At 48.1% G+C, this 12,602-nt stretch overlaps 1 protein-coding gene across 1 annotated transcript in view; it reads left to right on the plus strand.

Moving 5' to 3' along the window:
- The window catches only part of LOC141148142 (pancreatic secretory granule membrane major glycoprotein GP2-like), a 74,245-nt gene that overhangs the window by 33,094 nt on the left and 28,549 nt on the right, over positions 1-12,602 (plus strand). Inside the window, exon 10 of the mRNA XM_073635330.1 lies at positions 6,772-6,980. Coding sequence (XP_073491431.1) covers positions 6,772-6,980 — 209 coding nt within the window. The remainder of the gene's footprint in view (positions 1-6,771; positions 6,981-12,602) is intronic.

Below are 12,602 nucleotides of genomic sequence, written 5' to 3' on the forward strand. Positions count from 1 at the left end.
GTTACATCAAAGTCCCCAACAGAGTCCTCCCCTTCTCCAGGGTTCACCTTAGGAGTCCCCTTCTTACATTAGGGTATCCATTAGAGTTCCCCTTACATTAGAGTGCCCTTCGGAGCTCCCTTACATCAGGGTCCCCATCAGAGTCTTCCTTACACTAGGGTGCCCATCAGAGCACTTCTTATATCAGGGTCCCTATTAGAGCCCCCATACATCAGAATCCACTTTAGGGACTTCCCTCTTACATCGGGGTCCCCATCAGAGCCTCCTTACATTAGAGTCACTCTTGGCTGTTGCCTGTTACATCAGGATGCCCATAGGAACTCTTCCTATATCACGGTCCACATCCAAACACCCTTTGCATCGGAGTCCAACATAGGTGTCCCCCTTACATTAGGGTCCCTATCAGAGCCCCCTTTACATCAGATTCCTTATCAGTGGCCCACCCTTACCTTTTACTATGTCTTTAGTCAGTAAAGCAGAACGTCGGGAAGCAGGAGGAGGAACATTTGTGGATAAGGGACATTCTGTCCTCCTGATGGGGCAAGCAGATCATTGATCGCTAAGATGCTGGTGTTCCTAACAACCAACCGACTTGAAAAAATACAGCACAGTGGGGGGAACCTGTGATGCAATCCTGTGACGGGATGGATTGGCCTGCGGGTTGTAGTTTGGACACCTCTCTGCTCTAGAAGTCCCAAGATGCACATATATGGATTACAAATAGGGATAAGCCGAACACCCCCCTGTTCGGTTCGCACCAGAACATGCGAACAGGAAAAAAGTTTGTTCGAACACGCGAACACTGTCTATGGGACACGAACATGAATAATCAAAAATGCTAATTTTAAAGGCTTATATGCAAGTTATTGTCATAAAAAGTGTTTGGGGACCCGGGTCCTGCCCCAGGGGACATGGATCAATGCAAAAAAAAGTTTTAAAAACGGCCGTTTTTTCAGGAGCAGTGATTTTAATAATGCTTAAAGTCAAACAATAAAAGTGTAATATCCCTTTAAATTTCGTAGCTGGGGGGTGTCTAGAGTATGCCTGTAAAGGGGCACATGTTTCCCGTGTTTAGAACAGTCTGACAGCAAAATGACATTTGGAAGGAAAAAACCCATTTAAAACTACCCGCGGCTATTGCATTGCCGACAATACACATAGAAGATCATTGATAAAAACGGCATGGGAATTCCCCACAGGGCAACCCCGAACCAAAATTTAAAAAAAAATGACGTGGGAGTCCCCCTAAATTCCATACAAGGCCCTTCAGGTCTGGTATGGATATTAAGGGGAATCCCGGACAAAATTTAAAAAAAAATGACGTGGGGTTCCCCCTAAATGATTTTAAGGGGAACCCCGCGCCAAAAAAAAAAAAAAAACAGCGTAGGGTCCCCCCAAAAATCCATACCAGACCCTTATCCGAGCACGCAACCTGGCAGGCTGCAGGAAAAGAGGGGGGGACAAGAGTGCGCCCCCCCTCCTGAACCGTACCAGGCCACATGGAAGATAGAAGAAAGAAGAAGCATTTAAATAAAGGAATTGTCAAAAACTGTCTCTTGTCATTTTTAACATTTTTGACAGTTTTTAGTGAAATGGTAGGGGTAAGTACCCCCTTACCATTTCACACAGGGGGGGCCGGGATCTGGGGGTCCCCTTGTTAAAGGGGGCTTCCAGATTCCGATAAGCCCCCTGCCCGCAGACCCCCACAACCACCGGCCAGGGTTGTGGGGATGAGGCCCTTGTCCTCATCAACATGGGGACAAGGTGTTTTGGGGGGCTACCCCAAAGCACCCTCCCAATGTTGAGGGCATGTGGCCTGGTACAGTTCAGGAGGGGGGCCGCACTCTCGTCCCCCCCTCTTTTCCTGTGGACTGCCAGGTTGCGTGCTCGGATAAGGGTCTGGTATGGATTTTTGGGGGGACCCCACGCCATTTTTTTTTTTTTTGGCGCGGGGTTCCCCTTAAAATCCATACCAGACCTGAAGGGTCTGGTATGGAATTTAGGGGCAACCCCACATCATTTTTTTAAAAAAATTTTGGCCGGGGTTCCCCTTAATATCCATACCAGACCTGAAGGGCCTTGTATGGAATTTAGGGGGACTCCCACGTCATTTTTTTTTTTTATTATGGTTCGGGGTTGCCCTGTGGGGAATTCCCATGCCGTTTTTATCAATGAAATTCTATGTGTATTGTCGGCAATGCAATAGCCGCGAGTAGTTTTAAATGGGTTTTTTCCTTCCAAATGTCATTTTGCTGTCAGACTGTTCTAAACACGGGAAACATGCGCCCCTTTACAGGCATACTATAGACACCCCCCAGCTACGAAATTTAAAGGGATATTATACTTTTATTGTTTGACTTTAAGCATTATTAAAATCACTGCTCCTGAAAAAACGGCCGTTTTTAAAACTTTTTTATGCATTGATCCATGTCCCCTGGGGCAGGACCCGGGTCCCCAAACACTTTTTATGACAATAACTTACATATAAGCCTTTAAAATGAGCACTTTTGATTTCTCCCATAGACTTTTAAAGCGTGTTCCACGGCATTCGAATTTGCCGCGAACACCCCAAATTGTTCGCTGTTCGGCGAACTTGCGAACAGCCAATGTTCGAGTCGAACATGAGTTCGACTCGAACTTGAAGCTCATCCCTAATTACAAACAACAATAGTTTTAAAAATTGCTTTCATATTTTCAAAAACCTCTTACCAACTTATAACATACTATAGGTGGTTGTCCCCAGGCTGGTAATGTTTACAAGTAATCCAAAGAGCCAAATGGAGGTGTTGGTGGTGTGATGGACCTGGCTGGGACAGAGGCTGTTGGAGAGGACTGGGTGCGGGCCTGTTGCCTTTTGATTATGGGCCCTAGCATTTGGGGGAATGGTGCTCTCTGTGAGCTGTATGCCTGGGGACCCTGGGGTTGGTGTTACTTTGGATTCAGCTCCATGTCCCCCCAAAAACACACAGACTCTGGAAACCCTTTATATGCCATATTAGAATGGTGACTGATTTATACCATTGGGACTCGTACTGTTAAATGCTAATGTCATCAATTCTGCTATAATGTGTTTATTGTAAATAAGTCTAGTGTGGCTCTAAGAGTCTTTTCACCCATTGTTATTTGTGTTAATTAACTGTGTGAAGCTCGGTGACCACAAGTCTGGGCGAAAGGTCATGTCTCAGTCACCTAGGCTGTATAAAGGATTAGATAATTAGCTCATGTTAATTAAGTTACAGTTGTATTGTTAGAGGAGGTTCCAACAGCATATAAAGTCTTGTAACTTCATAATAAACAGTCCATGTTAGCAGTGAAGCAAGTGTCGCCTTGTTTTCTGCTCAGAGAGGTTGGAATATCTGATATCTGTATACAGTCTGGGAGGAAGTAGTATATGACAGAAGCACTCAAGCGGAGTGTGGGACGTTCCGTGACATTGGTGGCAAGCAGCGGGAAAGCTTCCTGCAGTCTGGGACATCCAAACTTCCATCTGGATCCAAGGTCCAGATAGCAGGAGAGGAGAGGTACAGATACCAGCCGCCATGGATGAGGAATTCAGAAGGAGGTTGCGAGAGATGCAGATACAGCACAGAGGACCAGTATCGGAGCAGGTCCTGCTGGGATGGTGTGATTCTATTCGCTGCAAACTCTAGAAGGAAGCGCTAGCCCGTGAGCAGCGACACCAGGGAAAAGTTCTCCCCTCCATCGAGGAAAGGTACTGGTCGCAGTACGGACTGCGGGTGCGGTTTTTGGGAGAAAAAACACACAAGAAGCAGACAGCTGAATTAAGCAGGCTGGTCTGGGCAGAGATAAAGCTGGATGAGAGCTACAGAGCCCTCCGGTGGCATGTATCCCAAGCATGTCCCTGGATAGCGGATGACAGCCCAACGGAAGGCTTAAGCTACGGCGGCTTGGGACTGTTGTTTGTGAAGCTGACAGGGGACCCTAACTTTGGGAGTGATTTGGAGTGGCGGGTGGACGAAATCATGGATTTCAAAGAAGGGCTACTGAACATTTCGGAAGTGCACTGGGCACAGGAAGATTTGGAGTTTCTGGCCGTTCAGGAATGGGAGCTAGAGATCGCCTATAGACGGCTGCTAGACATTGCTCAGTGCCAGGGCAGGGCTCCCTTTGCCTGGGACTATCAGGAAATACCAGCTGACAACCCTGAAATCCTGGCTGAAGAGTCGGCAATGTGGCAGAGCAATAGTGTGCTTTGCCAACCTGCCCCCACAGCTATGGAGGCGGAGGTCTTATGGCGGATGCAGCAAGTGCTGACTGACCTTGATGATCCTGTTTCTGCATGGGATGATCTTGGATGGAGGAATGTGCCTGTCCAGCAGCATGCCAGAGAATCTGCAGTGGAAAATCTGGAGATTGCCATCCCCAAAGCTGAAGTGCTGACAACAGGGCAGAGCTCTGCTAACCTCTGCCCAGCACTGATAACATCTTCTGGGTTCCATGGACAGGAGATGGTGAACCTCCATCCCCAGATACCAGTTGCAGAGATGGGGGATTTAATAGACTTTTCTGCTGAGGAAGAACAACCTGATGAGCCTCCAGCAGAAGAGCTGCTATCAGGGCCAAAGTTCACTGTGCTCTGCCCAGCACCAACAGTGGCTTCGGCCTTCTTGAGAGAAGAGGTAGTCGGCCTTTCTCCCACAACACTGACAGGGACATGTGATTTTCTGCCAGCAGCATCTATGGAGTTAAAACAAACTTCTCCAGCTGAAGATCTGGTAACTGAACAGAGGGTCCAAGACCTCTGTCCCACACTTGTACCAATTCCAGAGACTGGGGATTTAATAGACGTTTCTGTAGAGGAGGAACCACCTGGCAAACCCCCAGCAGAAGTGCTGGCAACCGGACAGAGGGTCCAAGACCTCTGCCCCACACCTGCAGCAATTGTGGAGGCTCAGGCTGAGAAGATGGCAATCACTTCCCAGCAGCAGATACAGGGGGAGAAGGGAGAGGAGGTGTGTGTTGTCCCTCCCCAACAGTTGGCCAGGGTGGAGGAAGTGGGCTTTCCTCCCCAGCAAAGATCCGTGTACCTGGGAGACAGTACCATCGACATGTCGTCCCAGCAGCCAGATGAGGGAATGGAAAAGGAAGCAGCCGGCTCACCTCCCCAATGGCAGCTACACAGTTTGGGAGTGGAGGAAGCCAGCCTCCTGCCCCAACGGTTAGCCGGAGCGGAGGATGCGGAGTCCCCAGCAGAAGTGCTGGCAACAGGGCAGAGTGCTACCAACCTCTGCCCAGCACCGGAAACAACTACAGAGTTCCAGGGAGGCGGGGCAGTCGGCCTCCCTCTCCAACAGTTAGCCGGAACAGATTGTGTGGGGTTTCCAGCAGAAGGGCTGGCAACAGGGCCGAGGACTGCTGGACTCTGCCCTCAACTAACAGAGGATGGATTTCCTGTGAAGGTGGACAGGACTTCAGTCTCCACCTGTATACCCCAGGGATGCTGGGCAGTGGGCCCCGATCCCCAACAGCATGACAGAGTGAGCCCAGACACCCTGTCTTCTCTCCAGCGGCAGAAAGGATTCCAGGGAGAAGAGCCAGCCCAGGCCTCTCCCCAGCGGCAGATATGTTCTCTGAGAGAGGCAGAGGTTGGCTGGGTGAGTAATACTCTGTTTGGAATAATTTATTTGGGGTACTGTGTGGGTACAGGCATTAGAGGACTGGAACTACTGACTAACTTCGGAGTCAACCCGTCTGGGGTCCCCTCCTGTGTTAGTCTCCTGCCGAAAGGGGAGAAATGTGATGGACCTGGCTGGGACAGAGGCTGTTGGAGAGGACTGGGTGCGGGCCTGTTGCCTTTTGATTATGGGCCCTAGCATTTGGGGGAATGGTGCTCTCTGTGAGCTGTATGCCTGGGGACCCTGGGGTTGGTGTTACTTTGGATTCAGCTCCATGTCCCCCCAAAAACACACAGACTCTGGAAACCCTTTATATGCCATATTAGAATGGTGACTGATTTATACCATTGGGACTCGTACTGTTAAATGCTAATGTCATCAATTCTGCTATAATGTGTTTATTGTACATAAGTCTAGTGTGGCTCTAAGAGTCTTTTCACCCATTGTTATTTGTGTTAATGAACTGTGTGAAGCTCGGTGACCACAAGTCTGGGCGAAAGGTCATGTCTCAGTCACCTAGGCTGTATAAAGGATTAGATAATTAGCTCATGTTAATTAAGTTACAGTTGTATTGTTAGAGGAGGTTCCAACAGCATATAAAGTCTTGTAACTGATTCATAATAAACAGTCCATGTTAGCAGTAAAGCAAGTGTCGCCTTGTTTTCTGCTCAGAGAGGTTGGAATATCTGATATCTGTATACAGACTGGGAGGAAGTAGTATATGATGGAAGCACTCAAGCGGAGTGTGGGACGTTCCGTGACAGGTGGGAATGAGGTTTGGCCCAGAATCTGTGTAGCTGCAGCCTCTGAAAAGTTTCCTCCTTCTATTTTATGGAACGGAGCGATAGAAGTAATATTACTCCCTGTAGGTCTTTAAGCTGCACTCTCCTAGTTCCTAAAGTAAATGGAAATCCAACCAATAATATCTCATTTACTGTAAGCTAATGTGTACTATGCAATAATACAAAGTCTTTCCAATAGCCGTTTTCAGTCTTTTCAGCTCCTCCTTTATTACCCAAAATTCCCTTCTCCATTTAATTTCATTATCCTGAAAATCCTTTATGTTGGCTGTAATTTTGGAATAAGTAATGGGGACTCCGAAAGATAATAAAATATATTCTTGTTTAATTTTAAGATTTGTCACAGGTCATTCCTGACCTAACCTGTGGACTGAGCGAGATGCGAGCCACCTTCCATAAATGTCAGTTTAATGATCTGAGCATTTACTTCAACAAGTCTCATGTGAAGGATAATGCCTGCTTCATCTTCATGGATGACCCCGTCACAAATACCTTCACAATCCGAACCCCTCTAGAAGCTGTAGGTTGCGGAGACAGGTCCTATGTAAGTGTTCTCTAATGCTGATATTACTGTATTATTAAAGTGTATGTTCCTCTGAATATTTATTGTTTTCCAATGTGTGTGTTCACATTTCAAAAAAGAGGGGGAAGGGCAAACAAATTCTTCAACAAGGAACCAGCAAGATAGCAAAAATATAATTTATTATAGAAAAATAACACCACATGTACACCAAACAAAATCAAATAATGTGACAGTAAATGAACCAAATACCACCACTAAGAATAAAAAAGACAACGTTGTCTGTGGACAAAAACAACACACAGATGGCCACCACTAAACATACAAGTACATCAAACTGACTGGGTAGACAAAAACCGTCTCATATATGGTGACTGAAAGGTAATATTAAGGGCCAGGAGGTAGATGTACGCAGCCGTGAATGGTGGGAGTCCGCCGTGCACACTGCCAATGGCAGACCTGGAGTGTAACTGTAGATGGGGGCCACAGAGGTTGCTGATAATAGAACTTACAGAAGGGTACCCAACCGTAGCTGGTAACAGGCATTAGCAGCTGTGTGGAGGCTGTGCATAGGTACAGGAGGGAGTGTATGCCTGCATGGGTGGTACTAGATAAACACAGCGTGTTTGCTGAATCATAAAGCGGAGACACTGATGACACTATGGTGACAGTGGTCACAAATTAAAGAAGATGGGTAAATATAGTCTCACCAGTCCATGAACATCAGTGTGTGGCAGGCATGCAGGGCACTCCGATCCTCCTTGGGTCTTCTCAAGATTGTGCAAGACAGCTGAATCCTCCTCTGGCCAAGTAGAGGTAGCTCGTAGGACTGTATGGACGGATACCGGCCGGGATAGTGGAGATTGGAGGCGTGTTATGAAGTACCGCCTGAATGCGGTGTAACTCCTCAAACACTTCCTGGTTCCATGCGGCAAGGCTTCAGCGGCTTCAGCGGCTTGGCGGATCAGATACCCAGGGCTGATGGGTGGATCAGTGTGAGTGCTACGTAGGGCGTGATGGCGTCATGCTGACGCGTTTCATCCGTCAAGGATTTCTTCAGAGCATGCGCCGTAGCCAGGGCGGGCAGCTTATATAGCCATCCCAATTACAGACGTAAATACTTCGGCTATCGGTTGTCTAGGCAACAGCGCATTTTACAAATAGACAGCCATTCGTACCGAAAGACAACAGTAAATATAGGTAGAACGGGCCCGTCCATGGGTGCAGCACACTCTTAAAGTCATGCAGAAATAAATAGAAAGGGGGAAAGGAGAAAATTAAAGATAGTGCTGAAAGCAATAATATATGTGTTCACATTTGTATATTTTATAAATCAGAGTCTTTATCATTTTAATGGACTTCTTCCATCTGAAGTATCTGGTTGATCCTGCCAATCACATTTCTTCCTTGTTCTAAACCAGGGTTTCTCAACCAGGGTTCCTCCAGAAGTTTCTAGGGGTTTCTTGAGCTATAAGCAATAATTTCTGCCTCTCAGAGAAGTTCCCACTGACACCATTGATCTTTTTAGCTATTTGTAAGGGGGTAATTCTTCCCAATGACCACAAAGGTAAGGAGCATTCTTGCCACTGACCATCATACTAATGTATAACTTGTGGATATAGTAATTGCAGCAGGTGTTCCTTGAGCTCAGAAAGTTATTTCAAGGGTTCCTCTGTGTTAAAAATGCTGTTCTAAACTGACCACACAAAGTACAGAAGCTGATCTGTGTTAGGTGGTCAGTTTTCATCCTTTGGCTGCCCATTCAGAGGCACAGTACACTGTGCAGACACAAAGCATGCCTGGATTGGGTAGTTTGGACCGTCACTATGCCCTGTGACCAATCACAGCCTGCTTGTGCACACACTCCCTCCCAATCACAGCCTGACTCTTGAACACACCTTCTCCCAATCACAACCTGCCTCTGACACACACTTTCTTCCAATCACAGCCTGCCTCTAGCACACACTCATCCCATTCACAGCCTTCTTCTGACACACACCCTCACCCAATCACTGCCTGCCTCTGGCACAACCCACCTCCTAATCACTGCCAGTGTCTGGCATATGCCCTCTCCCAATCACAGCCTGCCTCTGGCACACACCCCCTTCCAATCACAGCCTGCCTCTGGCACACACTCCCTATCAATCACAGCCTGCCTCTGGTACACACACCCTCCCAATCACAGCCTGCCTCTGACACACACACCCTCCCAATCACAGCCTGCCTCTGACACACACCCTCCCAATCACAGCCTGCCTCTGACACACACCCCCTACCAATCACATCCTGCCTCTGGCACACACCCCCTACCAATCACAGCCTGCCTCTGGCACACACCCCCTACCAATCACAGCCTGCCTCTGGTACACACACCCTCCCAATCACAGCCTGCCTCTGCCACACACCCCCTACCAATCACATCCTGCCTCTGGCACACACCCCCTACCAATCACAGCCTGCCTCTGGTACACACACCCTCCCAATCACAGCCTGCCTCTGCCACACACCCCCTACCAATCACATCCTGCCTCTGGCACACACCCCCTACCAATCACAGCCTGCCTCTGGCACACATCCCCTACCAATCACAGCCTGCCTCTGGTACACACACCCTCCCAATCACAGCCTGCCTCTGACACACACCCCCTCCCAATCACAGCCTGCCTCTGCCACACACCCCCTCCCAATCACAGCCTGCCTCTAGCATACACCCCCTCCCAATCACAGCCTGCCTCTAGCATACACCCTCTACCAATCACAGCCTGCCTCTGACGCACACCTCCTCCCAATCACAGCCTGCCTTTGGCACACCCCTACCAATCAGCCTCTGGCACACACCCCCTACCAATTACAGCCTGCCTTTGACACAAACCTCTTCTCTATCACATCCTGCCTCTGGCACACACCTCCTCCCAATCACAGCCTGCCTCTGGCACACACCCCCTCCCAATCACAGCCTGCCTCTGGCACACACCCCCTCCCAATCACAGCCTGCCTCTGGCACACACCCCCTCCTAATCACATCCTGCCTCTGGCACACACCCCCTCCCAATCACAGCCTGCCTCTGGCACACACCCCCTCCCAATCACAGCCTGCCTCTGGCACACACCCCCTCCCAATCACATCCTGCCTCTGGCACACACCCCCTCCCAATCACAGCCTGCCTCTGGCACACACCCCCTCCCAATCACAGCCTGCCTCTGGCACACACCCCCTCCCAATCACAGCCTGCCACTGATACACACCCCCTACCAATCACAGCCTGCCTTTGACACAAACCTCTTCCCAATCACAGCCTGCCTCTGGCACACACCCCCTACATATCACAGCCTACCTCTGACACACACACCCTCCCAATCACAGCCTGACTCTGCTACACACCCCCTACCAATCACAGCCTACCTCTGGTACACACACACCCTCCCAATCACAGCCTACCTCTGCTACACACACCCTACCAATCACAGCCTACCTCTGGTACACACACACCCTCCCAATCACAGCCTGCCTTTGACACACACCCCCTCCGAATCACAGCCTGCCTCTGACACACATCCTCTCCCAATCACAGCCTGCCTCTGACACACATCCTCTCCCAATCACAGCCTGCCTCTAGCATACACCCTCTACCAATCACACTACAGAGCACATGCTGGGCATTCAATACTCAGTGGATCAAACATGGTACAGACACTTTTTTTTGGCTGTTGCGGTGCATTGGCAGCCCATTTAAAATACCAACCACAACAGAGATGGAAAATGTGAGAGAGCCAAACACTGTACAACATTCCCTTGTTGCATTTAAAACAAAGACAGGCAAGAAAGTCTTATTCCTCCTGCTGTATTGTCTGTAGCAAAAAATATAGGGTTATATGTGTGCAATTTATACCCATGATGCACCTCATGAATTTAATCTGGAGGACATCTGTAACGGTCCAGTTTGTAGTAATACATTGATTTTGTGTAATTATACACAAAAAAATGCAGTTTAACATTTCTAAGGGCATTTTTTTACAATTCGGCACTGCGTCACTTTAACTGACAATTGCGCGGTCGTGCCACGTTGCACCCAAAAAATATTGACGCCTTTTTTTTCCCACAAATAGAGCTTTCTTTTGGTGGTATTTTATCACCTCTGCAGTTTTTATTTTTTGTGCTATAATAAAAAAAAAACGACAATTAAAAAAATATATATATTTTTTTACTTTTTGCTATAATAAATACCCCAAATGTAAAAAAAAAATTTAAAAAAATTAATTCTTCCTCAGTTTAGGCCAATATGTATTCTTCTACATATTTTTGGTAAAAAATAAATTGCAATAAGCGTATATTGATTGGTTTGCGCAAAAGTTATCACATCTACAAAATAGAGGATAGATTTATGGGATTTTTATTATTATTTTTTTTTACTAGTAATGGAGGTGATCTGTGATTTTTATCTTGACTGAAACATTATGGCGGACAGATCGGACACTTTTGACACATTTTTGGGACGATTGACAATTATACAGCGATCAGGGCTATAAAAATGCACTGATTACTGTATAAATGTCACTGGCAGGGAAGGAGTTAACACTAGGAGGCGATCAAGGGGTTAAGTGTGTTCCCTGGGTGTGTGTTCTAACTGGGGGGATGGGACTGGCTATAGGAGATGAGAGATCGTGGTTCCCATCTAGTAGGAATTCACAATCTCTCTCTCCTCACAGAACTGGGATGTGTTTGTTTAAACACACAAATCCCTGTTCTGCCTCTCGTGCTCGCAATCGCTTGTGGCCGACTGTCATCGCGACCGCCAGTCACGAGCATTGGCACCCCCGCTGTGCCTACTATCCCGCTTAAAGGAGCCGACGTACAGCTACTACTGCTCGCAAGATTGTGCCGACCTGCTGCAGTATATTGACACCGGCTGGTCGCCAAGTGGTTAAAAGTCCCTTGGTTGGTAATTTATTCATGTGCTGTATATTTATTGAATGACAGGACTCCTAGGGGTAAAAAAAAAAATTGCAGAGCTACAAAAGTATTGGGACACCTGCCTTTACACACACATGACCTTTAATGACATCCCAGTCTTAGTCCGTAGGGTTCAATATTGAGTTGGTCCACACTTTGCAGCTATAACACCTTTTACTTCTTCTGGGAAGGCCGTCCACAAGGTTTAGGAGGGTGTCTATGGGAATGTTTGACCATTCTTCCAGAAGAGCATTTTTAAGGTCAGGCACTGATGTTGGATGAGAAGGCCTGGCTCGCAGTCTCCACTCTAATGCCGCGTACACACGGTCGGACTTTCTATCCTACTTGGTCCGGCACACTTTCCGACGGACTTTGTCCGCCAAGTGCGCCGGACTTTAAAACGGACGGACTTGCCCACACACGCCGGGACTTTCCGGCGGGCTAGGTCCGCCCGTCTTTCCGACGGACTTTCGCCGGAGTTCCGGCGGACTTTCAGAATGAACGGACTTGCCCACACATGGACAAGTCCGTTCATTTTGAACGTGACTCAGGTGCGACGGGACTAGCAAAGGATGTCAATCTTGCCGCTTTTATCGGCGAGATTGACACCTTGCGAGCCCCGTTGCAAGGCATACCAGGCCCTTAGGTCTGGTATGGATTATAAAGGGAAGCCCCTACGCCGAAAAAACGGCGTG

This window comes from Aquarana catesbeiana, linkage group LG06 (assembly GCF_042186555.1).
Source record: "Aquarana catesbeiana isolate 2022-GZ linkage group LG06, ASM4218655v1, whole genome shotgun sequence".
Lineage (NCBI taxonomy): Eukaryota > Metazoa > Chordata > Amphibia > Anura > Ranidae > Aquarana > Aquarana catesbeiana.